This window comes from Nyctibius grandis, chromosome 6 (assembly GCF_013368605.1).
Source record: "Nyctibius grandis isolate bNycGra1 chromosome 6, bNycGra1.pri, whole genome shotgun sequence".
Lineage (NCBI taxonomy): Eukaryota > Metazoa > Chordata > Aves > Nyctibiiformes > Nyctibiidae > Nyctibius > Nyctibius grandis.
This window is the reverse complement of record NC_090663.1, coordinates 6617467-6644271: the sequence shown is the minus strand read 5'-3', so window position 1 is coordinate 6644271 and position 26805 is coordinate 6617467. Positions and strand designations below refer to the sequence as shown.

At 45.3% G+C, this 26805-nt stretch overlaps 1 protein-coding gene across 3 annotated transcripts; it reads right to left on the bottom strand.

Moving 5' to 3' along the window:
• Positions 1-1178: 1178 nt before the first annotated feature.
• On the bottom strand, positions 1179-26703 carry IMMT (inner membrane mitochondrial protein). 3 transcript variants are annotated; one of them, XM_068402561.1, is made up of 15 exons: positions 26563-26702; positions 18962-19038; positions 18347-18536; positions 16680-16800; positions 15961-16041; positions 14766-14867; positions 11783-11919; positions 10650-10753; positions 8960-9095; positions 7967-8096; positions 6766-6780; positions 4340-4563; positions 2955-3086; positions 2450-2579; positions 1179-2135 (listed from the first exon to the last, which is right to left on the bottom strand). In XM_068402561.1, the coding sequence occupies exons 1-15, from the start codon at positions 26605-26607 to the stop codon at positions 1528-1530; spliced, it is 2232 nt and encodes a 743-aa protein (XP_068258662.1). In that variant the 5' UTR covers positions 26608-26702; the 3' UTR covers positions 1179-1527. The 3 variants fall into 3 exon arrangements, with proteins under 3 accessions (XP_068258662.1, XP_068258664.1, XP_068258663.1); XM_068402563.1 differs by lacking the exon at positions 26563-26702 and adding an exon at positions 25776-25878; XM_068402562.1 differs by lacking the exon at positions 6766-6780 and having other exon boundaries at positions 26563-26703.
• Between the last annotated feature and the right edge of the window lie 102 nt (positions 26704-26805).

Below are 26805 nucleotides of genomic sequence, written 5' to 3'. Positions count from 1 at the left end.
TGTTTTCTTAAACACAGCCAGAGATGGTGACTCCACCACCTCCCTGGGCAGCTCATTCCAATGTCTAATGACCCTTTCTGAGAAGAAATGCTTCCTAATGTCCAACCTGAACCTCCCCTGGCGAAGCTTGAGGCTGTGTCCTCTTGTCCTATCGCTAGTTGCCTGGGAGAAAAGGCTGACTCCCACTTCACTACAACCTCCCTTCAGGTAGTTGTAGACTGCAATAAGGTCACCTCTGAGCCTCCTCTTCTCCGGGCTAAACAATCCCTGTACAAATTATCTTGTACAGGCAAAGAAGGTCTTGTTCCTGAGAGGGTTAAACCATGTTCTAGTGGAAAGTAGTGAACAGATGATTTTTTTTTTGTGTAAAAAAAAATAAAACCTTGATGTGCCTGATGCTGCAGGACAAGTAAGAGCACTTCTGCAGCAGAAAGTGGCTTCAGGATAATTCAGTAAGAACAGGATAATTCAAGAACATCTGCTAGAGGGAGAACAAACTACAGCTGCATGGCTAGAGTTACATGTGCCTCAAGTTACAGGAGGGGAGGGGCAGCAAAGCTGCTTGAAGGCACGGTTTGCTCCAGAAAGCAAACAGGCCTGTTACAGGAAGGTGGGACCCGTACAGGTCAAGGGGTAGCTCAGAGATAAAGGGCTTCTGGGGTGGTGATGTGCTCTGTGCTTCATTGTACCAACAATTTAAAACTGGGTCAGCAGGTAGGCAGAGCCACAGCTACTCATTTCAGGAAGCAGATGCAAAGTAAGTTTGATCAATCTATCTTCAGCGATGGTGAGAATTAAGGGAAAGGTGAGAGAAGGAAGGCAGGAGCTTGGGCTTTCTGTGAGCTCTCAGGGTTGAACCAAACTCTGGCTTCTAGACAAATACCTGGTCTTCCAAAACTACAGAAGAGCAGGTCTGACAAGAACATGCAGGGGTCAAGGGCCACCAGAGGGTGGACTCTGACACCTAATTAAGTTACATCTATGCAAGCCTGTACTCAGACATGGATATTTTAACAGCTGTACAAATAATGAGTAGACACATTGATGTATCAATGAAATCTTGCTCCTTGAAAGGAATAAAACAGAGCTAAGTTTTGTCTTCCTCAGGTCATGGAAAAAGGCTGTTCCTGTACTGCCCAGCTGTATTTAATGTTTAAATAGGAGAGTGAACAGCAGGAGAAAGTGGTTGAAGTCTCGTTTTATTCAGCTGACAAAGTGGCAAATCATTAATGGTAGGTTACAAACATGATTTTGGCTGGATCACAAGCCCGCTTGGTAAGATGGGGAAACAAAATTCTTACACAAATTGTAGAACTGCTTCCTGACATTGGTTGTTATAACTCAAAACCAATACAAAGACAACGGGTGGTGAAGTTAAATACAGTGCAAGGAAACAAGACGGTACCCGTGCTTTCACGTCACGCTTCCAGGCCCTGCCAACAGCTTGGTTTGCAACCCTGGGGAGCTCATGGGATTTCTTTCCGCTACAACCAGTTGTGGAACTGCCTCCGAAACGCCAATCCCAGCTCACTGCACTTGAGTTGTTCCCAACCCCACAGCACTGGCGTACGCTGTCAAGATATCCACAATTTGTTTTGTTTCTAGGGTCATTCGCGCTTCGGTCAGCCAGTCGTGTGCCACTCTCCTCGACTCTCCTCGTAACTGGTTGACGAATTTAGCTGCCAGCTCCAGATCTCCGTGTTCGATGCAATACGAAGCGTAAGAGAGTAATTTAAAGGTATCGAGGTCATCGGGGCTGAGCTCAGCGGGTGGCTTCAGCTGTTGGGGGTGAAAGACCAGCAGCGACTGCAGGTAAGACAGGAAGTATTGGTACAGGCTGTTCCTCGTTTCATCGATCATAGCCACTCTTTTTGCCAGTTTTTGGACTGTGTAGAATCGTGCTCGAAGGGCCTCTTCGCTGTACACGCCCCGCGTCAGGGACTCCTGAGGGAGAGCTGCTGTTAAGGCTTCTGTAAACGCATTGTCAGAACAACTGACTTTGATGGCCTTCACCGCGCTCGCCAGCGGCTCTGTGGGACTATCCCCAGAGGCTGTTTTCATGCAGTATTTGAGTGCTTCAACAGAAAGCCAGAGCTGATGGGCCTTTCGGGCTTCCTCCTCCGCTACCGCGTGACCTGCAAAAGAAGCCAAGGAGGGGACTCGGTTGGGACACAGGTACAGGAAGAGTTTTGAACACCAGCAGCAAAAGCCCTCCCTCTCCACACTCCGCTTTCAAAAGCGGCCGCCCCCTCGGCACTGCATCTCAAAGCAAGTCTGCAATTCCGGGTCAGAACACGAGGACAGCTTTGGTTCGCTGGGTGCTCAGCAGCGTGGCAAACCCAGCCCCGCGAGCTACGCGCCGAAGCCTGCGCTTAAGCACCCGGGTTTGGTAATGGGCCTTAGGGAATCGCGACTTCAGGCCTTAAGGAAACGCGACTGCAGCGCTCACTCTCGACTGCCTGCTCGATCCCCTTCAGCCTGGCGTAGGCGGTGTTTATATCCAGGGTGAAGTTGTCGAGCTGTTCCTGAGTAAGGCGTCGGAACTGCATTTCTTGTTCACTGAGTTTCTCCGATAAGTTCTGAAACAGCGAGATACAAAACAGGTGTTTCTGGTCTGAGAAGTGATATTTAACTTACTTTTAAGGTATGTTTCTATAAATCTCTTGTTCTTGCTAGGGACAACACATACAGGAAATACAATATACTAGTAAGAAGCCTTATTAGAGTGAATTTAACAGTTACTGCATTTGTAATTATCAAAATTCCCACCCATAGCAAAAGCTTTTCAGACAAGTCTGAATAAAACCTACACATTCAGGCACTTTATTTCATCTCGGGATGAGCAGGCCTCCCTCCCCAGCCCGCATTCCAGTCTTTCGGAAGATGGTTCAGGAGTGTGAAGGGCAGGGCAAGGGTCCAAACATCCCCCTAATCTCCGGACTCTTCTCCCCTACCTGCTCAAATTCCACCTTCAGATCCTGCTCCTGGATTTTCAGAACGTCTCTCAGATGGTCTGTGTGGGCAGCAGCCTGCCGCCGGAGCTGGGTCCTCATTTCGTTCTCCATCACCTCTCGCACTTCTTCAACCTGTACACACACGAGCGGGTGTTATTACACCGCTATTTTTCGACTGCTTGTCACTCATTACCATTACATCATCCACCAGTGACTATCTCGGGTACATTTTATACAAGTGGCATTGACAGAGCCCAGCTTTCACCTTAAAAAGCACCCGGGGTCCATTTCTATAGCTGCACCTCTTCCTAAAGATGTTAAATAGCTCCAAAGCCCACAACGCCTGTACCTGGTGGTTATACTCACTAGGCACTTAGTCCAGTTATCAAAATACTACATAGAAGATACAGTAACATGACAAACTAAACACGCTGGTGTTTATAAACAAGCTCCCAAACAAAAGGCACTTCACCTTTTCCCTACACGCTGTAATACTGTCCAAGCTGGACACAGGTTAATGAAACAGTAACATCCCTTTTACCTGACCTTGTATAAAACAGCCACTTACAGGAGTGCAGGTGAGCACAGGGGGACATGGGGCAGGTTTATTTAGGAGCAGTTGAACAGTTTTTTTGGTTTTCTGAGGTTTTTTTTAAAAAGGATTGTGTCATTTCCAACCTTGCATTAAATGCAAAGATGACAGTTCAAGCAACTTTTAAGAGCTCTAAATTAATACCTGTTCCTGCAATGCTTTGAACTAACAGGCTGTAGGTGAAATCCTTTGTTTCCCTCATATCAATGCAAATTTTTCAACAAATGGCCACTGCTTAGTCTCATTTTCAGGGGCACGTATGGGAAAACAGCAGGAATATGTGGCACAAGGATCTGCCTGCAATACAGGATCTCAAAAGATAAAACCTTCAGTGCCCAGATTCCTACACTGCTAAGTTGCACTTGCTTCGTGTCCAAAGCAGCACTAAAACTCTGAGTTTTCATAGTCCTTTTGAAAGAAATCAAATCCCAAGCCACTGGCAAAGACGGAAAGGACATGGAGATACCTCCTGGAGGCAGGGCGGAGGGACTGCATACCCTTGTGATGGCCATGCTGGGTCAGCTCAAACATTCATTTTGACCCAGTCACCCTTCTCCAGCAGCAGACAGGTAACATGAGAAAGTCACTCCCTGGTTCGCCGGATGACTTTTACCACTCTAACTTGGCCCAAGTTTCCTGGCTCAACACCTCCTTTCCACACTGCGCCTGGGGGTCGCCCTGCCTGAAGTCTCCCATCACTCAGAACATCCCCGCTGCTCTCCTGTGCTCTCCTCTAGCTCTCCCACATCCTTTTTGAGCCAGAGACCCAAAGAGGTGCATTACACCACTTTACCTTCTTCTCCTGTTCTGTTTCAATCTCACTTTTGTGACGCTCCAGCGCTTTGGCCACAGCTGCCTCAAATGCTTTTTTATCTTCAAGTTTCTGCTTGTCCAGGGCTGACTCAATGTGCTGCTGCTCCCTCACTCGCTGCTCCGCCAGCTCCTTGTTTAACTGGTCGATGCGGCGATGGGCGTGTGCAATGAGGGAATTCAAGTCATCTGTCGATAACTGACCAGCTAAAGAAAACACAGGGTGTTAGGAAGGTCTGTGGGGAAACTGCCACCACAGTGCTTGCCCACCTCCCACTCAAGCACTCTGAGGCTCCACGTGGCTGACCAGCGAGAATGTTTTATGAAAAGTTTCCAAGCACCTCTCCTACGGAGACAGGCTGAGAGAGTTTGGGTGGTTCAGCCTGGAGAAGAGAAGGCTCTGGGGAGACCTTAGAGCAGCCTTCCAGTACCTGAAGGGGCTACAGGAAAGCGGGAGAGGGACTTTTTACAGCAGCTTGTAGTGATAGGATGAGGGGTAATGGTTTTAAACTGAAAGAGGGGAGATTTAGATTGGATATTAGGAAGAAATTCTTTACGGTGAGGGTGGTGAGACACTGGCCCAGATTGCCCAGAGAAGCTGTGGCTGCCCCCTCCCTGGCAGTGTTCAAGGTCAGGTTGGATGGGGCTATGAGCAACCTGGTCTAGTGGAAGGTGTCCCTGCCCATGGCAGGGGGGTTGGAACTGGATCGTCTTTAAGGTCCCTTCCAACCCAAACCATTCTGTGATTCTCTGACTTCAAGCCCCTGACCTGTGCTAATGCCCACCTGGTATCACATTCTGAGCCACACCTACAAGTACTTTCTGTCTAGGAGAGAAATTATCTTAGTTTCTTTGAAGCGATTCATAGCTGTTTTTTACGCTCAATTAGAGGAGACAGTCGACAACTCTGTTTCTTGGTCTTTACACCACCAGGTATCTTCCCCTGTGACAGCACACAGAGCAGCAGGATATGTAAAACCCTGGTGCTGACCAGCTGGGTACAAGCTTACGGAAATCTGATCCTGAAAACACTGAAGCCACTGTGAGAGACAGCCAGGATTAACGTTCTCTCTTCAACAGTCCTCCAGACCAGCTGCTCCCAATCAGATTTCTTACCCCAATCTGTTCCTTTCAGGTTTGGCTACTCCAAGAGCAGCAGGGGCCACAACCACACCTGTTTCTGCTGAGGAGTTTCCTACTTTTCTGCTGGGAGAGGAGGAGGACACAAGCTACGTGTGTAGCATTTGTAGATCTGATCTCCTTCGGATGGCATAGGCTCTGTGAGATGCTGCAGCTCATTTTGCACTGGCTTCCAGCTAAATCGCCTGTATGGAAAACCAGGGACTACTCCTGCAGGGTGCAAAACAAATTCTACAGTGCTTCAGCCATTCTGCTGGTGAGTGACGGAGGAAGGACTGGTGCAGGAGGGCTCGGTGTCCAGCAGGGAAGCTGACCAGCACCACTAAGCTCAGCTGCTGAACTTAACACTGTTAGAAACGGAAAGGGGTTTTACTGCACTCCAGTTTTAATTGGTTTCTTTGATCAAAAGGGAAAAAAATAAATAATAATCAACTTCAGAATCGAAGAGTTAATGAATGCTTCTAAAATCAGTCGTGAAGATTAAATTTGGGGAATCAAGCCAACTTCAAGTTAAATGAATCTGGTTTTGGTGACCCAGCTCGGAGCGGCCCTACGTGGCTTTTCCAGTGTACAAAGCACCCAGACATTACAGCGGCCTCAGCAGGAGCGGGTGTATTCAGCACCCCTCCGAAGGCAGGACTGCTGCGAGGTGCGCCTGCTTGAGGACAAACACCATCACACAGCTAACTGGAACCGGTCGAAGTTTCTGTTTCTCATTGGAGTCTCAGCAGCAGGTATGGACTGGCTTAAATTCACAAAGAAAATTTAAACCTGGCTTTTGCAAGCTGGAACACAGGAGGTTCCACATAAATATGAGGAAAAACTTCTTTACAGCGAGGGTGACCGAACACTGAAACAGGCTGCCCAGAGAGGTTGTGGAGTCTCCTTCTGTGGAGACGTTCAAAACCCGCCTGGACGCGTTCCTGTGTGATATGGTCTAGGTAATCCTGCTCCGGCAGGGGGATTGGACTAGATGATCTTTCGAGGTCCCTTCCCATCCTTAACATTCTGTGATTCTGTGATTTCACAAGCCAGCGATTGCACTCACCTGGGAAGTGCTGCTAGACAGAGAGAGCTTGTGGTTTAAGCCAGACATGCAAAACTAGTGGAAAGGATCCCACAGCACACCTCAGCCTGAAATGTTTTAGGCAGGCAACATTTCACTCCCTTTTGATACTGCCTGTAATTGAAAGTGATGTACCCCACAAACATAAAAAGAACAGAGAAGAGATGACATTCACAAGACCAGCACAAGTTACAGGAACTCACCTAAGTCAGTTACCTCTGCAACAGAAAGAGGAGAGGTTGGAAAAGTTAATGCACATTCACTACAGCAAGTCAGTCATGCAAAAGTGAAATAGAAAACTAAGAGCTTCTTATCTACAGTGACTTAAACCTGAGTCCGAGTCTTTAGGAATTCAGGAAGAACAGTATGTTGAGTATAAAAGTGTCTCTATATTACAGGCAAGATGTAACCCAAAACATCGCAACCACTAGCATCACCTTTGGAACCCACAGGTCGATGCTGAAGTTTAGCCAAAGCAAGGAATACAAGTTTGAAGTAGAAAAGTGCAACAGGACACCGGAAATTTTAGTCTTGACATTTCTAGGTTCTTACAAATCAAAGCAGTTGGTTAAGAAACAAATTCCCAAGCAGCAGCAAGAGCCACGGACCCTAACAAGTCAGTGCCGTATATACACCAGTAGGTCACACCAGTATGAAACTGAGTGCATGGAAGCTACCAGGAGATTCCCTTTCCTCCCTCAAAAGGGCAGTTATCACAAAACCCACGATGTTTTCTCTATGCTGCACAAGGAAAGGCAGCTCGTGAGATTTCAGAACTGCTGCAGTTCTTTGCCTGAGATCTGAACCTAATAGCATAAACAAAACAGAAGACGCCTACTCACTGCTTCTGTGCAGCATTCTCTAGTGTTCAAGGTAAGTTACTGTGCCAGTTTAATTTAGAAAAAACATACACTGGGGTAAGTAGGGTGTGAACAATGAATTCCATCTTTCAGTGTATCTCTCTTTTCAGTGATGATCTAGAGAAATTCAGGGAGTTCTTTACCACTCTGTAATAATGGTGTATTACAATAGTTACAGCGAGTCAGGCAAACACTTGATCAGTGAGCAACACAAATTTGATCTGACTGGAGTGACCTGGCTCTCTTCCTGGAATACCAGGGGAGGGAAGAGATGTTTAAACAACCATATGATATTTATCATACAAGAGCTGCATTTTGTGAAACTTCCAGTTGAGCACAGGTAGTTTCCAGAATTAAGCCTCTCCATAACACCTGCTTTAGATTACTTATGTCAATTGTGAACTAATTTTCACTTCAAACCAACCAAACAAGATGGAAGACAGGACACTGGACATGCAATTCAGGGCCGTAGTTACAGAAACAGTACAGACCGAAGTGACTGGCACGTAACAAGCACAAAGTAACCCTGCAATCGGGGACTTACTCAGCCCCTTCCAGCCAGGCTGTACGTCGGGCGTGATACTGTCAAGCTCTCGCTGAAACTCTTCTCTAGCTGTAGCCACAAGCTCGTGATATTGAGCTACTATCTTGGCCTCAGATTGTGCTGCCTGAACCTGTAACAAAGAAAAATGAGATCACTTTATTTTTCAAGGCAAACATTGAAAACAGAGACATGCCTAATTTAAAGCCAGGTCCTGAGTTAGTGGCAGATACCGTTACCCTCCAGCCCAGCCAAAGCTAACTCACTTGGGGGAGAAAAAAACCCATCCTGTGATATCAAACCTCTCGTATACAGTAATTATTTGCTGGAACTACCACAAATCCATCTCTCCTCACACACACACTGTACTAGATAGCCAGTCTGTAGCCTAGACAGGATCAAAAGAGTATCTTAATTCAGTTTAGATCTTAAAGATCTCTAGCTCTTTTTCTCTGCTTTCAGATACCATACAGGCCTAGTAAGCCAGTCCTGTGATGGCTGCCTCCCTCAGTAAGTTCTGGTGTTCCCACTATTGGGCTAAATTCTCCACTCAAAATGCACCTGATGAATTATCAATGGTGCTGCAAAGAAGAGAAATTCACCTTTACATTTCTTCCCCAGTCTTCTGAGCTGTAAAGTGATTAACCCACCAAGTCATTAGCACAATTTGCTCCTACTCCTCCCTAACCTCACGGTAAGTTCCTCTTGGCATCAAATGGAAAGAATTACAAGTTGCCTACAGAAAGGACAGACGCCAATCAAGCTGGCTGGAGACTCTTCCAGGACAGAGTTCAAGTTCTTCTTGCAAAGATCTTGTCATGGCTGTTCACTGGTATATAAACCAGCTCAAAGACTGAGTATAGTCAGAAAAAGACCCGAATTTACACTTTAAAACTATTTAACCTGCTACAGAGGACCTGGGAACGGGAGGCCTGCACAAGCTGCCAAGCATTCCCTACTCCAATGGCAACTAAAAACAGTCTGTGGAAGCGTTACCTTTTTCACGACATTGTCCAAGTCAACTATCATATGATGAAGGTTTTCTTCTGCAGCAATAATGTGAGATTTGGCTCCTGCAAGCTGAGACTTCTTGGCATTCTCAATTACGCCTTTCATCTTCTCTAACTCTTCTCTGAAAAGAGAAGCAGCTGCTAATTATAACGTGTACAGAAAAGTTTTGCTTTATGCTGTCTGTATTTATAGGAAAAAACACTGGATAACTCTATTGGTGCTCCCATCTACCAGCTCTATGGCCAAGATGCTGTGATTAAAGATTTTTCTTTCCACAACTTGAAACCTAAAGATGTCAGTGTGTCTGTTCCATGTAAAATGAGAATTATTTATAGTGCAATCAGGACTCAAGACTTAGCTGGAGGGGGCAGATGAAAGGAAGTTCACTGAAAGGAGTTAGTATTAGTGAAACGAAGTTAGTATTAAAAGGCAGATATTTCCATCACATAACAGAGCATCAAGGAAACATTTTTAATATAGATGGCTTGACTCTTGCAGAAGTGTTTTGGACATGGTGACTGGTGGAGATAAATGAGAATGGGAGAAAATTTAGAGAGCTCTGTAAAGATAGATTTTTTTTTTGTAATTAAAGATTTTTTTTTTTTGTAACTAAGAAAGAACAGCTTTCCCCTAGTGTAATTGGAAATCAAGAAAAAAGGGAAAAAGTGTTTCTTTTCCAAATCCGTTCAAACCAATGGAGGTTTCTAATGACCTCAATGGAATAAGGAACAAGCTTTAAAATAAATACATAAATAAGTAAATAAATAAAAGCAAAGGCATCCAGTAGAGCAATAGGGAATAAAAGCTAGCACATCTGGGGTTTGTGTTAGCTTTGTTTTACTCTTTGAAAGCTCAGTTACACCTCCTAACTATTTTTAGTCAGCACAACTTCAAAGATAAACAGAAATTTGTAACTTCAATAGCAACTGTGCAACTTCAAGGATGATGTTGCCCTCTCCACCTCAAAAGCCTCAATGGGTTTCCAAATTTATTGCTATCCTCATTACAAGGGCAACTTGGAGATATTTGTCTGTCATGATTTTTGCTGCTACAATCCCTACGCAATGAGTCTGCACACCAGACTTGGTGCACACCAATGCAGCTCATACAGAACCTTGCATTACGAGCAGTGCTCCATTTCAGAATTCAAGTTTTTCTTAGACACGCACTTAATAAAAATCTAACCTTAAAAGCAACTCTGCTGACAGATGGAACTGCCAAACAATGCTGTAAAGTTTAATTTGTCATTACAACTAAAAGAAGCTAGTGATGTTACTGACTCAGTACACAGAGAGTGCAGTCGTGGAGCCCTTACAATAGGTTTAGTATTGACTAAATTCTCCAAAAAGGATTATGGATTTTTTTTAATCTTACTTGAGCTTACCAACACTATATGTAAGTACTAAGGAGATAAACAAGTTCTTAAAAAGAAGACTAGGACTGTTTCAGGCTCTTTGGTACAGTGAGCACCATGTGCACAAGCACCTAAGATGCACACACTGCAAATTAAAATATTCATTAGTGTATGCGACTTTTTTTGATTTGGCACAAACACGTCAGTTTCCTATGAACAGAGGTGACCGCGTACTTTCTATAAACTCATCTTGCTTCTGCCAGCCCTCTCGTGGGTGACACTAACTTACCACTCCATAAACCTTAAAAACAAGCAACGTACTTGGCTTTCAGAAGGGCGTCAGCAGCTTCATCCACTGCTCTCCTCCGATCCTTCAGCGCTTCCTCCAGCGTGCGCCACTGAGATGATTTTTTCTCCCCAGTAGCCTAAGAAGCACAGATTCCTAATTAGGACCATCACAATCATGAAATAAGAGTTATCAAAAAAAAAAAATGAAAGCCTGTAGAAATTCGGAAGTGGCTACCTTCATCTCACTCAAACTGAGCAACGTCGTCATGTTCTACCAAGAGCACAGCTGGAAGCTTTACACATCAGCTTTCCCTTCCAATGTTTTGGGTTTTTTTTTATTCTCAATGTTTTTCTACACCTGAGCAACAGCCATTTGTCCACACAGAAGAGCTTGCATGAGGATCACTGTACAGTGCCACACCATTTTGGGGGAAAAATCTCTACGTGTATTAAAGTACTGTAAGACTTATAAAAATGCTTTTAAGTTTAATACTTAAAGTACCATAATACTTCAAATTTGCTTAATTTTAAAGTAAGCTTAATACTTAAGCTTAAAAGCAAACTCTTAAGATACTTGTTTTTCTACCTACTAGATGAAATCTCGAGTGCTTCTTTAGCTGCCCATATGCTCCTGTTCGTTTGATTAACCACTAAATTCTATTCTCTGCTCCAGAACTGAAGAGGAAGTGGTGGTTCCACACAAACCCCAGCACTAACACCCCACAACCATGAGCTGGTATCGCTCCTGCACCCCTACTTGTTTCCAGACAAGAAACAAACAATCCAGCAATAAGATTTTGGCAAAGGGAATTGTTCAATGGAATTATCAGGGTGGACAGCATGATACCTTAACTATATTTAGGTAAAAAACGGGCTTGGGAATTAAAATCCTATTAATTAAAATATAACATGAACACTAGCACTGAATAAACTTCAACTTTTCTTCTTGTAAAAGGGAAATAAAGGAGCTGGGAAAAAAAACCCACAAAATTCAAAAGCAAACCCACTGTATTATTCAACTACACCACATTTCACAAATGGAAACATTAGTTAAAACTGTGGTAAAAGTAAAAACGTTGCAAGAAAACTTCCAACTTTAATTGTTAAATGAAAAGTTTTGCTGAACACAATTAAAACCAAAAATTGTCCCCCTTTGTCCAGTTTACCTCAGAATTGTCCATGGCCTCCTTCAGTATTTGCGAATGGGCATTCACTGCTTGCACAGCAGACTCCTGGGCAGTAATCGCCTGAAGGGTTACACGAGCTGTTGTGCTTAGGGCTCCTTCTAGAGTTGCTGCAAGGGCTGGAAAAAAACGAATTCACCAAATTAAACTATAAAGAGCCTTAGAATGAGTAAAGTGACACATTATATCCTCTGCATCTCCTTATGTTATCTTCTATGACCCAAAGGAGTTGGTCTGTTCAGAACTACGCTTGCAGCCTACAGAAGAAGAAAGGTTGCCAGAACATGCTCCTTATTTAGAGGAGCACTAAGGTGCAAGTATGCGCTTACAGCCATGAAGCTACCCAGGGGAAGACCTTTACCAAGTCTCTGCAGGGGGTGCATTTAACCCCATCGGTATTTTCCATCTTCATTTGTGACAATGGTCATTAAGAAGAAACAAGTAAATTTTCCTGTCTTCCACAAGGAAGATACATTCCAAAAGCAGAGTTATTCTTCCCAGCCAAGAAGGTGGTGGACTCAACTATCTGTTCCTATTGGTATAGAAGCACAAATGAGCTATGAATTATTCAAGCAGGAACCAAACCAGAATGGTTAATCAGGGTGAGCAACATCTGCCTTTCTGGAGTCAGACGCTTATTTCTAAGTAGCAGGGTAAGCAAATACACTTTTCCAGTAAATACTCCTCTGGATTTTTTCAGTGTAACACTTCAACTTCTTCACTTAAAAAAAAGTCCTTGTACAAAGCAGACAATAATGCCAAAGCCTCTTGTTTCTGTTCACGTTGCTCTTTTACACCACACAAAGTTCTGGACAGCAGCAAGCAGCAGCAGACCACAACCAGCAGGTCTACTCCGAGCCTGTTAAGTCCAGGCTCGTACATCCTTCTCATCCCTCGTGTGCAACAACAGCCTGAGGCTTGGGCTTTGGCTGAGGACCAAAGCACTCAGAGGAAGCCTAAGTGTGGTCGACACATCTGCCAAGACCCCGTTCCACATGCACAGCGGTTGCACAGGTCAGGTCAGACACAGCACGCTGCGCCAGCACCTCTTACCATCAGCCCTTTCCAAGCACAAAGAGAACAACAAAATAAAAAGGCTGTAGCTCCCACAGCAGGCTGAAGCACGTCCAATACGTGGCCTCAGGACTGTTAAACTCCCTTTCAAGCCTATTTTCACTGCTACACCTATGTTAGCGTTAAACTTTCACTTACTTTAAACACAGTTTCTGTTCAGCATCCTTGCAGTCCGTGTCTCTAGCCTAAACACCCCCAAAGACTCCTTTTCCCTCACCACAGGTCTGCAGAGCCATTGCAGTCAGCCGTCTTTGCACTGCCCCAAGTCAGAAGTCACCCTTCAACACCCATCCAAGAGGCTGGTCTCCTCGCCTCATCAACACCAGCTGGAGGACAATATGGAAGCTTTCTAACACTGCAAGCAGTCTGCAGCTTGAGCTGGGTTTGCTTTCAGAAGGTAAGTATCAAGGTAGCTGGCTACAGATTGCCCAGACGTGCCAGACAGCAAAACACCATCTACCAAAAAAAATTTCTCTATTTTTCTGGCTTACGCTGAGGCAAACCAGGAAAGGACCCAAAACTCCTGATTTAAACAATCATGCTGCAGGCAAATCAATACCAAACAACAACCCAGAAGTATTTAAAATCTAATAAACCAAGGGGTGGGGGGTGAGGGGGAAGCAAAACTTGTTGTTTTGAGCAAGATACACAAGAAGGACATGAGTTTTGGGATACAGGAAAAGCCAGACCACCTCTCAGTACTACAGCTGGATTAATAGGTCTGACTGAGTTAGAACCCAAGCAAGGAACTGTCATAGTTCCCAACGCAGAACCTACAGGCAACTCTTCACAAAGCCTTGACACATTGTCCCTGAACCACTACCGAACAAGTCTAGGCAGCAGCTCTGCAGCTGAAGGACCTGGGGATCCCAGAAGATGACAACATGAGCACAGGCCAACAGCGTGCTCTGGCAGCACTGAGTCCTGCCCGTGAGCAGGGCTGCATCAACCAAAAGCACATCCCACAGATCAAGAGAAGGAATGATTTCCCTCTAGGTGGCACTTACAAGACCACATCTGGAATACAGTGCCGCATTTTGAGAGACTCAATAAGATACAAATAAACTGGGGAGAGACCAGGGAGGGGCGCTAAGATGGTTAGGGGATGGGAGCATATGACACAGATGAGAGGCTGAGGGATCTAGGCTGCTTCTAGCCCAGAGAAGAGAAGCTGAAAGGGTATCTTAAGTAATGCCTTCCACATCTAAAGGGGTGTTACAGAAGAGACTGAACCAGACTTCTCAGAGGTGCCCAGAGAAAGGGCAAGAGGCAACAGATCCAAGTGCCAACAAGAGAAGTTAACTGGATGTATCCAGTTCTCCATCATAAGAAGTGCTGGCAAAGCTGCTCAGAGAGGCGGAACAATGTCCATCCTTGGAGAACTTCAAACCTCCAGGGGAGAAGGCCTTGAGCAACCTTCCTGCAGAAGGATCATTATTTATACTTTTAGAGGGTGATCAAACACTGGAACAGGCTTCCCAGAGAGGTGGTCGACGCCCCAAGCCTGTCTGTGTTTAAGAGGCATTTGGACAATGCCCTTAACATGCTTTAACGTGGTCAGCCCGAACTGGTCAGGCAGTTGGACTAGCTGATCGTTGTAGGCCCCTTCCAACTGAAATACTCTATTCTATTCTAACCTGCCCAACTCTCCAAGCAGGGGGATGGACTAGAGACTTTGGAGGTCCATTCCAACCCAAATTTTCCGTCATTCTTTGACTATCAGTTACTTCGTAGTGGGTGGAAGAAGCTTCAACAACACTCATTCTGCCAACACAACACAGGGACAACAAGAAAGAGGTGCATAAGCAACTTAGAACTCTAAAGCAAACACAGTCCAACAATTCTTCTGTCACGTACAACACGTACAGGAAAACTAGCAGTATGGGCTTACCCGATATCTTCTCTTGCTCTTCTTTGTCTTGCTGGGCAAGCCGGGCTGCAACTTCTTCTGGTGACCGTTCTTTTATAGCATGGGAACCTTCAGGTTCTTTACCTATTCAGAAGTAAAAGAGAGTTACGTGGAGAGTCCAACTTAGTAAATTGATTATTTGTAGGTAAGTAACTTTCTTTCCAAAACTGATTTTTATAGTCAGTATCACTTTATAAATCTGACTTCTGCACAAAGCCATGCTGAAACTACCTCAAGCATTTTCATGTCCATAATTACAAAGGCCAGTCTCATATCTTCTTAAAATTAAAGATAGTAGCATGGATACCTCACATGCATCTGTAGATTTTATGTTGCCTAATTACAAAAATACACAAGATTCCGAAGTGAAAGACAAAGCAAGAAGTGAAAAACACTTACGGGGCCAAGTTTAAATTTTAAGTGAATATCTGTTCTTATTTTTTTTTCCAGTTTTCCTTTGGCATGCTTAAAGAGTCCAGCCAAAATAACGAAAGATTAGTGAGAGGACTACGGTGAATCACAATTATACTCTACTCCCTAGCCTAAGGCTACTTAAAATGCCTTAAGAGTGAGCACTGACCTAAGTAATCCGCTCAGTATCAACACCAAGTCTGTATCTGAACTGAGGAGAGAGCCCCGATCTCTCAGCTCTCAGACTCATGCTGCGACAAAAAACATCAAGTTACCTTTTAATGAGGCTCATGCTAACTGTGAAGAATGTATATACTTAGTGCTGGCATACTTTTTATGAAATGTGTTCATACATAAATAAATTGATATAATCTCATTTGAAAGAGACTATCATACAGAAGCTAGTGTTTCTTGTTGAGTTAAACAATAAATGCAGTTTCTTCACTTGGCCCTGGGCAGACACGCTTTTCTGAACCTCAGTCTGAAAGCCGCAAAGAGCAGAGGCAGACTGGACTGTACAAGTTCCAGTTCAGCACAAAGGCAGGCTTTCCGCTTGCCTTCACACCTATACCTGTCCCAGGTAAGAATCTCAGCTTCTTAGTATGTTAAAAATCTATTAACAGATGATTAAGTTGTTTCTTCTGCAAAAGGCACAAAGAATCAGGCCTTTAAAAACTGACAAATACCAAGACAGAAGTAAGAATTTATGCACTCGAAGCTACAGGATTTTGTTTTTCTTCATGGTGTTCACATGATTTTTTTTCACCTTCTTCAGTCTGTATCCCCGGAGCTGGCACCGACATGGCTACACCTGTTGCAGAGATGATCTGTGCTGCAGCCTTGCCTGCTGTTAAATACAGTTATAGAACAAACCCAGTTAGTATGTATGAGCTATAATGTAAGAACAGGGATGTAAGACTTAATTTTTTCCCTCTGTAGAAATACGTTATTTGGACACTGATATTATTAGTTCTAGAAAAAGAGAATTTCCTGGACAAACAGCAACCAGGTATTATTTACACATACACACACATGGCCATGAGAGATGAATGTAAAAGATGTCATAACAGCTCCTCTTTAAACCAGTTCCATTTGATCTGGCTTTACAGGACCTCAGTAATTATCCAAAATTAAGTTTCTTGCGCTTGCAAGAAGAAGAGGTAAATGGCCTTAGAGTGCAGCACCCAAAGTGCTCTTCCTGCTGAGTCTCATGTATCTAAACTGTGCAGGACAGTCATTGTTTGTGTTAGATTCCAAATATTCCATAAGGTAAATAAATTTCCCCCAAAAATAGCCAAAAAAGGAAAGCTAAAGCCATTTTAGACAGATCTTCTTACGACTGAAAGACAATAACATTAATTCTAAGAAATTACAACATACTTATCTTCAATCACTCCAAAGGACATTTTAATCTGCCCTAGGATGGATGACGTAAGAGATCATTAAATCTTTTGCTTCTCTCTATACAACATTCTGTAAAGTTACCTTCTTTTTCCTCCGAAGGAGCAACAGCTTCTGTTTTGCTTGTCTGGGATTTGGTAGCGGGCTGTTTAGACTCTTTCATTACTTCTGCTACAGATGAGATCTTCAGTGGACCTTGCTGTATCTTGAAAAATCAAAAATAAGAAATATAATCAGTTTTCCAAACAGCCTGTGTCTCACCGATTCCATTATAATGGAAAAGAAATTGTCTGAAACAATTCCAGAAAGCAGATTCCAATTATTTCCCCTTGGACATTATTAGTCCACACAGGTATACCTTAAATTAATTCAGTTGACATTTGTCCTCTTAATTTCATACCTCTTGAGCGTTTATCATCAAAAGATTAGAACATCAGTCTTCCCTACCCAGTTCAGTTTTTCAGGTAACTGCTCCAACAGCTTCCTCCCTCAATCATAATTTTCTGTCACCCCTCCCATCCTGCCCAGTTTCTAAGCAATTCCTTTTCAAGTTGCAGTGGAAAATATATATAACTGTTTTAAAGATACGTGTCTGCATGATTAAAGATATGTTTAAAAAGAACAAACGTGATTCTATCCAGTTATTGCTAACAGAAGATGCTACAGGCATGGTATGGGTTTGACAGGCACGGAAGAATCAGAGCTGCAGAGATTCACTGATTTCCCTTTGAAAGGATTCAGATGCTCGTGTTCACAGCAAACGAACACTTACTCAAGCACAGAGTATTGTGAGGTTTTACAATATTAATCCATTAATATCCATCATGCAAAGCCACGAGATAATAATAAAAGCATTTGAGTTAGAGCCATGACTGGGCAGGTGATGACTTTGCCGTCTGACCAGTCTGTTTTGCAAAATTTGCTAGTGCTGGGAGGCATTAAGGGGTTGGATGATCACAGGTGAAGTGTAGCTAAAACCAGAAAAGATACAGTTTTGGTTAACTGATACTCTCCCATTCATTAAGAACAGCTTTTAACTCCCAATTAAAAATATTTTGGGTTTCTTGAAGGTCAAATGGCTTCTGAAAGCTCAGGACAACCGCAGCCAGAACAGCTTTTCAGCATCCTTGGGTAACTGGGAAGCGTTTGCTTTCAGATGCAGGAACAGAGAAACTTCCAGATTCGATTTCCAGAGCTGTGCTGAAGGCGGTATCAGGTTTTCCTTTGTGCAGGGTCACACCACTAAGATTTCAAAGTGTGACGCTTATGCATGGCTCTGTACCATTCAAATCTTCATTCATTCAAAAATGTTCTCAGTTCTCTTTAAAGTAAGTTCAGCTTAGAATAAATTTTTTTCTAATCCTGCTACATCACTAACTACACTGAGTCTCTAGTAAAACAGTTAAATTCCAACATGTCGCCTACCCCTCTCTCTCCCAAATGTATTTCTGAGTACAAGCAGAGCAGTTATTCAGTTAGGATCCTACTAAATTATTTTACTACAAATAAAAAGAACAGTTTTACAACCCACAGACCACAATCACGAGATGATAATGGAAAAGGTACAAGCAGCACTGTTATGCAGCACAAAGTAGCACCTCAGTTTGTAATCCTTCTTAATTTAAAAATTTTTAAAATTCCTAAATTCTTAGCACACAGCAAAATTAATCAGAATTTGAAAACTAAGAGCAGATGCTCTCTTTAAAAAATAAAGAAAAATGAAAGGGTGGGGGTAATTGGGAAACCCTTACCGGTTTCTTTGGCATCGGTACAGTATAAGGTGCAGGACCAAGCGCCATCTCAAAGAGTTTATCAGAGTAGGGAACAGCCTTCTCTACGCTCTCCCGGAACTGCGTATCATAGCTGGCATACAGGACGGTTCCACCTACTCCTCCTCCCACAAACAGGACACTTGCACCAATGATTTTGCCTACAGTAACACTGCGGGGGGGAAAGAAGAGCAAAAGTTATGTAGATTGTATTATATGACAAACATCAGAGAGTTCCTGAGTCCTTAGGTTACAGCTGGGGACAACCACTCTGTCCCAGAAGCTTGCCAAGAAGCCCAGCACTCACTTTAAATCACTTTCAGCACCAGCGACTCCCTGCTACCATACTGGTTCACAACCAACCCAAAGCTAAGACGGCAACCCACAACCTTCCTTCTAAATAACGATCACCTTCATTAGCTTCATTTACATCTGATGGAATCGAATGAGGAACACAGAGAATCATGCAAATAAAAGTTACTCAACAAAAAATTCCCACCACCACCAATCTGCTCTCACGTGCAACTCTGGAGCAGATTCCTCCTTGGTCAACGCAACAGAAGAACCAACTCTACCCCTCCAAAACCACCTACGTACCCGGACTCTCCCGAGGAGGTAGCATAGTCACGGTTCAGTCGTAATGGACGGAGTGACGCTCTCCCACACCGGCTGTTCTGCAAGGGGGGGAGAAGGCAAGAGTTAAGCAGTGAGCACATTGAAAAGTCTCTTCACCTCCAACAGCAGAGGGGTTTGCTCCATCGCTGCACCTTGCACACCCTCTGAAGGAGGCAGCAGCCAGCACTAGAGCAGCAACACTGGACTCTTTTCCCTAAACAAAGAAGAGAGAGCTCCCTCACATGCAGCTTGTAGGTTAAGGGCTTTTTAAGAAGTAATTAGGCATTTTGAAAAACGAGAAAAAAAAAACAACAACCAACCCCCACTCCAGCTTATTTCTGCATTTATTTTGCCTATTTATGCTCCCAACCTTCAGCTTGGGCAGTGCAACTGGGTGAGTTCAGATTCTCTTCTACAATCTCGCGTGCTACAACAGGTCAGCTGTGAGCAGTGCAGAAGACAACAGAAGCTGTTTAAATACTTAAAACTATTAACAACTATATTTAATACTTAAAACTATTTTTATTTCTGAAGACATACAAGCAGTTCTCCTTGAGCTTCCAAACCAAGACTTCCTCTTTAAAAAAATTAACGATGCATCCACTTTGCAGACAGATATCGGATTATAATATAAATGAAATTACTACATGAAGAGTGATATTTCATTATATTCTACTTAAGAAAAACCACATTACCCAAGATTTTCATCTTCTTTATATCTTAGCTGAAAACTAAGATTTACCAGAAAGACTGGTTAAGCTACACCAGCCTACAGAAGGAAAAATGCTCTCCGCCTCAAGTGTTTTTTTGCCCCCACACGAATTGCCAAGAGAGGAATACAGGACTCGAGGGAAATCAGAGTACAAGGCACAAAAGGAAGTTTTCTCAGAGCTGAGATATTTTGGGCAACCAGAAATTTTTTCTTTAAAAAAAGAAAAAGGAAAATTGAGAAGTGCTTCACTACAGCATACCCCCAGAAGGTAAGTTTCTCTATTTTCTTTTGCATATGGCAATAAGTAACAAGCAAAAGTCTTGTGGTTGAGGTCCCATCCTTGTCCAACAGCATAGAAGAAAGGCAGGAACACTGAATTCTTATTCTTTCCAAAACAGCAGCCAAAATTTTTTAATTAGTAACAGGAGCATGTGTACAGCAACAGGAAACGTGCTCTCCTTACCCCTGAGACCTTCACGAGCTCGAGCTGTGCTCCATGGTTGATTTTCTGGTTCACAATGGATAGAAGGGGAGACAAAATAATAAATATATTCTGTAAAGTTTTTGATTATCAGACTTGATTGCCCCAGCAGCATATGCTGAGGCTTCACTGGCCCTTTCAAGGGGAACTTCACTAACAAAAGCCTCTTAAATCATTTTGTAATTGACTGCTGGACGTGCTTCTGAGTCTTGACAGGACCCTATTACACCATGAAGCACAGGATGAGCAAAATATTTGAGCATTATGTGCACAGCTCAACCCAGTAAAATGAAACAGGGGGAAAAAACGTTCTTTTCTATTGATCAATTCAATTTTAGTCCCTTCCAACATCAGTTTTATGCTATTTTGCCTAACGCTCACCTGGAAATAGGCCATCACTCCCAAGCCCCTCACCAGGCTTTCACAGAATCACATCACAGAATCACAGAATGGTTTGGGTTGGAAGGGACCTTGAAGATCATCTAGTTCCAACCCCCCTGCCACAGGCAGGGACACCTTCCACCAGACCAGGTTGCTCAGAGCCCCATCCAACCTGGCCTTGAACACTGCCAGGGAGGGGGCAGCCACAGCTTCTCTGGGCAACCTGGGCCAGTGTCTCACCACTCTCACCGTAAAGAATTTCTTCCTAAGATCTCATCTAAATCTCCCCTCTTTCAGTTTAAAACCGTTACCCCTCGTCCTATCACTCCATGCCCTTGTAAAAAGTCCCTCTCCCGCTTTCCTGTAGCCCCTTCAGGTACTGGAAGGCTGCTCTAAGGTCTCCCCGGAGCCTTCTCTTCTCCAGGCTGAACAGCCCCAACTCTCTCAGCCTGTCTCCATAGCAGAGGTGCTCCAGCCCTCTGATCATCTTTGTGGCCTCCTCTGGACTCATTCCAACAGCTCCGTGTCCTTCTTATGTTGGGGGCCCCAGAGCTGGACGCAGCACTGCAGGTGGGGTCTCACGAGAACGGAGCAGAGGGGCAGAATCCCCACCCTCGACCTGCTGGCCACGCTGCTTGTGATGCAGCCCAGGACATGGCTGGCCTTCTGGGCTGCAAGCACACATTGCCAGCTCGTGGTGAGCTTCTCGTCAGCCATCACCCCCAAGTCCTTCTCCTCAGGGCTGCTCTCACTCCATTCTCCGCCCAGCCTTGAGATAACCTTTCTGGAGGTTATCCCACCCTGCGCCACGGCAAGAGGGAGCTTAAGGCAACTCACTGGCCTGTCCTTGCTCAGGCTGGACTTGCTTTCCAGGTGATCACGGAGGCTGCCACAACTGTAACCTTGGTACCCGGGCCAGTTCATCCGTTTTCACGTTGGCTACAGCCCTTCTCACACCTCGTGATGGCACATTACACCGTGCTGATTTAGCTCTCCTACCTTCAGTAAACACATCTGCTCCTGCACTTCAGAACAGGCTGCGCTCAGGCAGCGAGCAGGGCGGAGGAGAAACCTTGCTTTGTACATCAGAAGAGGATTTTTGTGGGATTATTGGTTTTGTCCAGATGCTCTTTGGACCAGATGATCTTTCGAGGTCCCTTCCAAGCTTGGCTGTTCTATAATTAGCCAAATCCTCATTTTTGTTCATCGTTCATCAAGGTGAACTGAAACGCAGGCGCTCAGTCTGCGCTGTCAGATTCTCGCAGTAGTATACGATAAATAAACCCAAAACAAGTCCCACCAGCTCTTTCTTTCAAGATGCTGCAAACAGAAATTCCCACAGCTGGCCAGGGGAACAACAACTGAAAGTCTTTAGGTACCAAAGTTTTATGAGCAGAAGTCCAAGTCTAATTTTCCTCCCTCACATCCAAATACACTATTACCTCCAAAAATCACTGATTTTTAAAAAAAAAAAATTTTTAAAAGTAGCACTGCTCTCTTTTCACCATCATAATAATCTTGCTTATATTTGCTATATCACCATAATTTGGAAAATTACAAGTAGTTTCTAATCTCCCATTTGCATAATTTCCAGGAGTTTTTAATTTTTTAGACCTATTATTTATTTGTAATAATGCCTCAAGGGATTTGGGAGAAATGCATCATACATGGGTTGCTATGCCCTGTGAGAGGCAGAAATAAACCATTTGCTGTTCTGCAGAAGACAGAGAAAACCCTTTGGATAAGGCATCAGGCAGGCAGCACGGAACCCCGCAGCAAGGGCACTGCAGGGCAGCTGTTGCCATTTCGCCCTCCTCTTCCAGCAGTTCTACGTACTATTTCTTTCACCTAACTTCTTAAATGCTTATTATTTTACATTCATTATCTACTATTGTATCACTTTGCAGGGCACATCATACCTTCACTCTGGTTAATATTAAGAGCCCCAGTGAATCCTGCATTTGAGGTTATCCACGTGAGCTCGCCCTGGCAAAGCGCTCAGGACAGGTACAGCACGGCACGGCAGAACATCATTAAAAAAATAAAACCTGCCTTGCAGGCTTATACTTCATGTGTAACTTCAAATAACCAGACACAGGACACGCCATCCTCTGCCTTCACTCAGTCCCAGCTAAACCTCTCCTAGCCACCAGGCTCAAGCATCTGACCCAGAATTTGCACAGAATGAAGCCTGCAAGACACGTACAGTTTTCTGCAACACGGGATTTGTGCATTTAAACAGAAAGAGCAAATCAGAAACTTCACAGGAAGTTCGTCTTCGTTATGATAGAGGTGAGGTGTAACAAGGCTACCTGACCCCAGAACTCAAATTAATTTCCCATCACTCAAGATGGGATTTCTTTGTATCAGCACTAGTGTGGCCAGCAGGACGAGGGAAGTGATCATCCCCCTGTGCTCAGCACTGGTGAGGCCGCGCCTCAAATACTGTGTTCAGTTTTGGGCCCCTCACTACAAGACAGACATTGAGGTGCTGGAGAGAGTCCAGAGAAGGGCAACAAAGCTGGTGAAGGATCTGGAGAACAAGTGTTATGAGGAGCAGCTGAGGGAACTGGGGTTGTTTAGTCTGGATAAAAAGGAGGCTCAGGGGAGACCTTATCCCCTGTCTACAAGTACCTGAAAGGAGGTTGTAGTGAGGTGGGTGTTGGTCTCTTCTCCGAGGTAACAAGCGATAGGACAAGAGGAAACGGCCTCAAGTTGCACCAGGGGAGGTTTAGATTGGATATCAGGAAAAATTTCTTCACAGAAAGGGTTATCAAGCATTTGAACAGGCTGCCCAGGGCAGTGGTGGAGTCACCATCCCTGGAGGTATTTAAAAGACGAGCAGATGGTGCTTAGGGACATGGTTTAGTGGTGGGCTTGGCAGTGCTGGGTTAACAGGTGAACTCAATGATCTTAAAGGTCCTTTCCAATCAAAATGATCCTGTGATTCTAAGACTTCTGCCAAATATCATACCTTTTATAAAAAATTCTCCGCTTCTTTCCAAAGAAAACTACAGAAATACTCCAAATAAGGGAAGAAGAGTCTCTGCAGCACTGCACGTGCAGCTGAAAACATTTACAAACCACTATGATGAAGACCCACTTCTCTCAAAGCCACAACTTCCATAAAATTCCATTAAATTTTTCCCAGTCTCCACCATGAGCTCTCTACTGGGATTTTTCTATACCTAGACCTTTGTGCTGCTCTGGTTTTGGGAGGCAGCAGTTGCTTTGCTATCCCCACCAAGCCACACTCTGCCATCCGGCTCACTCAGTCCGCTAAAGCATCATCAAGGACCTGTTACCCCACAGTCCTGACCAGGTCCAGCTCTCCTTAGACAACTGGATTTTTTAACCTGTAAAGGAGTATCTTAACATCACAAAACAGAAGCAGACTTGCCTCACTGCCAGCTTCCATATAACATAGATGTAAAAAAGGTTTTATTTCCATTCTTAAAAAAAAACATTGTTAAAACTTGCCACTCACAATATTTAAAAAAAAAAAACAAAACCCCAAACCCAAACCAAACACACATTTCTTTTTGGGCTGTATCAAAGCAAAACAATCAAGTTTCACTAGCTGAATAGCAAGGTATGAGCGAGGTGTCATCACTCACAATAATGCCACTGTCAGGTCTGTGGGCAGACGCTGAGGCTCTGGCCTGAGCTTTAGCTAACTGAACAGGGCGAGAGAAACTCCTAAACATGACACGAGATGCACCGAGTCTCATGTCAAAAAAAGAGGGACGAGAGAGCTGAAGGGGTAGTAAAGACAGGAAAATGGAAGACGGTTAATAAGATATTAAAACTGTGTCATTGTGGCCTCCTGAAGATCATCGCAGCTGCAGCAGAGAATAAACCAATGCTGCTGCTCTGGCAAGAACATCTCTGTTGAATGTGCTCCCCTGGGCAGAAGGATGTGGGCAGCGAGGCTGCCTTCCCTTCTCAGCAAGCCAACAGGCAGATGGAGCATCCTGCTGTCACTGCATTGGTGCCTCTTCCAGGCCTGATGGCATCAGCATCTGCCCGACAACCTCTGAACAGCCAGAGGACCTTGCTTCCATGATGACAGTTTTCACTGCTTGTGGAAAAACTACCTGGTATTGTCTCAGATGAAGTTAGCACTTTTTGATTAGAGTCCACACTTTTGCATCTCTTGCAAAACAAGCACTATAATTAAAACATTTCTTATTTCCAGTTTCCAGCTCTTTTGCCACCCAAAAAGAAACAAGTTTTAGTTGCAGAAAGTCCATGGGACCAGCAACAGTCTTCACGTGTATACACTACAGTACGCCACAAAGCTTCCCCTCAATATGAATCAAAAGAAGCAAAACTTATAAAAAACTATTTCATTGCATGCCCACTTTTGCTGTCCAAACTAAATCTCCTTTATATTTGGTCTTATCAGGAAATATGAGAAGGGATAAAGTAAAAAAAAAAAGTTATTTTTTGAAGTAAGGGAACAAACTTCACAGAGTGCTGCAGCATCTCCACGTTTACACGGTTCTTCCACTGAACGTTTATAGACTGAAGACACACTCCTGAGCTGCAAAGCACAACGCTGGCTTTTCCAGTGCTGCACAGTCATTCTAGACACATTCTTTTAAAGACTGAACACATGCAAATAGCCCTGAGTGATAAACATCCGCGAAAGCCTGTTTTCTGTCTTCTCAACTCCCAGCTAAAACTTTCCACAGGCCTGCAAACCCACAGCCTGATTTTAGTGGGTGTCAGATGACCTGGCCTGGAGAAACCTCCAGCCTTATAAAGCGACAGAGGAAACGCCAGCTGCTGCGGTGGAAAAGGTTGCTAGCTTAGCTTTAAAGCGGGTACCTGTCAACTGCAGAGCCAGTGAGGACTGAATGCACAGCTGAACTGTGTGAACTGAGAGTAATGAACACTGGAATGTAGAGTAGAATACAAAAGTGATCTGATTTTTTTATTACTGTTAAGCAGACACCTGAAATACAAGTTGGGGCCTTAGTAGAGGAGTCACCCTCACCTATAAAGCCTTGTAGCTTCTTAAAGTTGGCCGACTGCTTTAAAAAGGCTCCGTAGCGTATTATTGTCCTAATCTCTGCTGACGAGGAAGGGCAACGGTCCAGAAAATACATCCAACGGGCACTTTTCCCCCCAGCATCGCATATTCTCTCCTCCATGTCTGACTGTGAGAACTAAAGGATCCCCGTTATGGCCACTCGGTACCACAGGCGCCCTCACACCTGAAAGCTGACGCTCCTCATCACCCTGAACACCGGAGCGGCCGGACACACGGTGGTCAAACCGGGGAAGGGCTGTGAGGTACCGGGTACCGCAGGCCGGGGCAGGGAACGCAAGGTCACGTCCTTCCCCTCCGCTGAGCGGGCCCGGCCGCCCCGCCACCGAGGAGCCGGCCGGCCGTGTGCCGCCGCCGAGCCCCGCCGCCCCTCCGGGTTGCGGCCGGCGCCCCCCGGCGCTGCCCCGAGGCCAGGCCCAACGGGAGCGGCGGCGGCGGCGGGCCTGGAGCGGGCAGTTAACCGCTGAGGGCACTACAGCCCCCAGCATGCACCGCGGCGCGCCCCACCCCACTTCCGCCGGGGCCACCACCCAGTTGGAACCCCGTAGCGGACTACAAGGACCGGCATGCCTTGCGGACGGCGCGCCCCTCCGCCCCGCGCAGGGCTGCCGCGGTGCACGCCGGGACTCGTAGTTCACCCGACCTACTGCCTCTCAGCCCCCGCCCGCCCAGGCGCCCTGTTGGCGCTCGCGGCCGCCCCTCAAAAGCCCATCAGCCAATCGCTGGCCGCGCGTGCGGAGTCATTCAGAGCAGACTGAGCCGCGATTACAGGGCGCGCCGCGCCTCGTACCCCCCCCACCCCGCCCCGCACTGTCTCCGCTCGTCCCCGCCTGCAGGCCCGGCCCGACCCCTGCGAGGCGGGCGGCCAGGCCTCACCGGCCGAAGGACAGGCGGCAGCGAGGACGACTCGTGGGGTACCCCCAGGGCTGCACGCCGCCCGCCGCTCTGCTCACCTGCGCGGCCACAGCGAGCCCCGCTCTGTGACACGCCCGCAGCATGGCCTTGGAGCCGGGGGAGGCCGCAGGAAGGCGCCGTGCGCGGTGACTCCCAGCACTGCCTGCCTCCACCCCCCCACCGCGAGTAAAGCGCGGCGCGCATGCGCGGCGGCCACTCGGGTTTCCGCTCCGTCGGGGGGCGTGGCCGCTGCCAGTGGAGAGTGACGGGCAGTTCGCCCAATCAGAGGGGACTGAATAGGC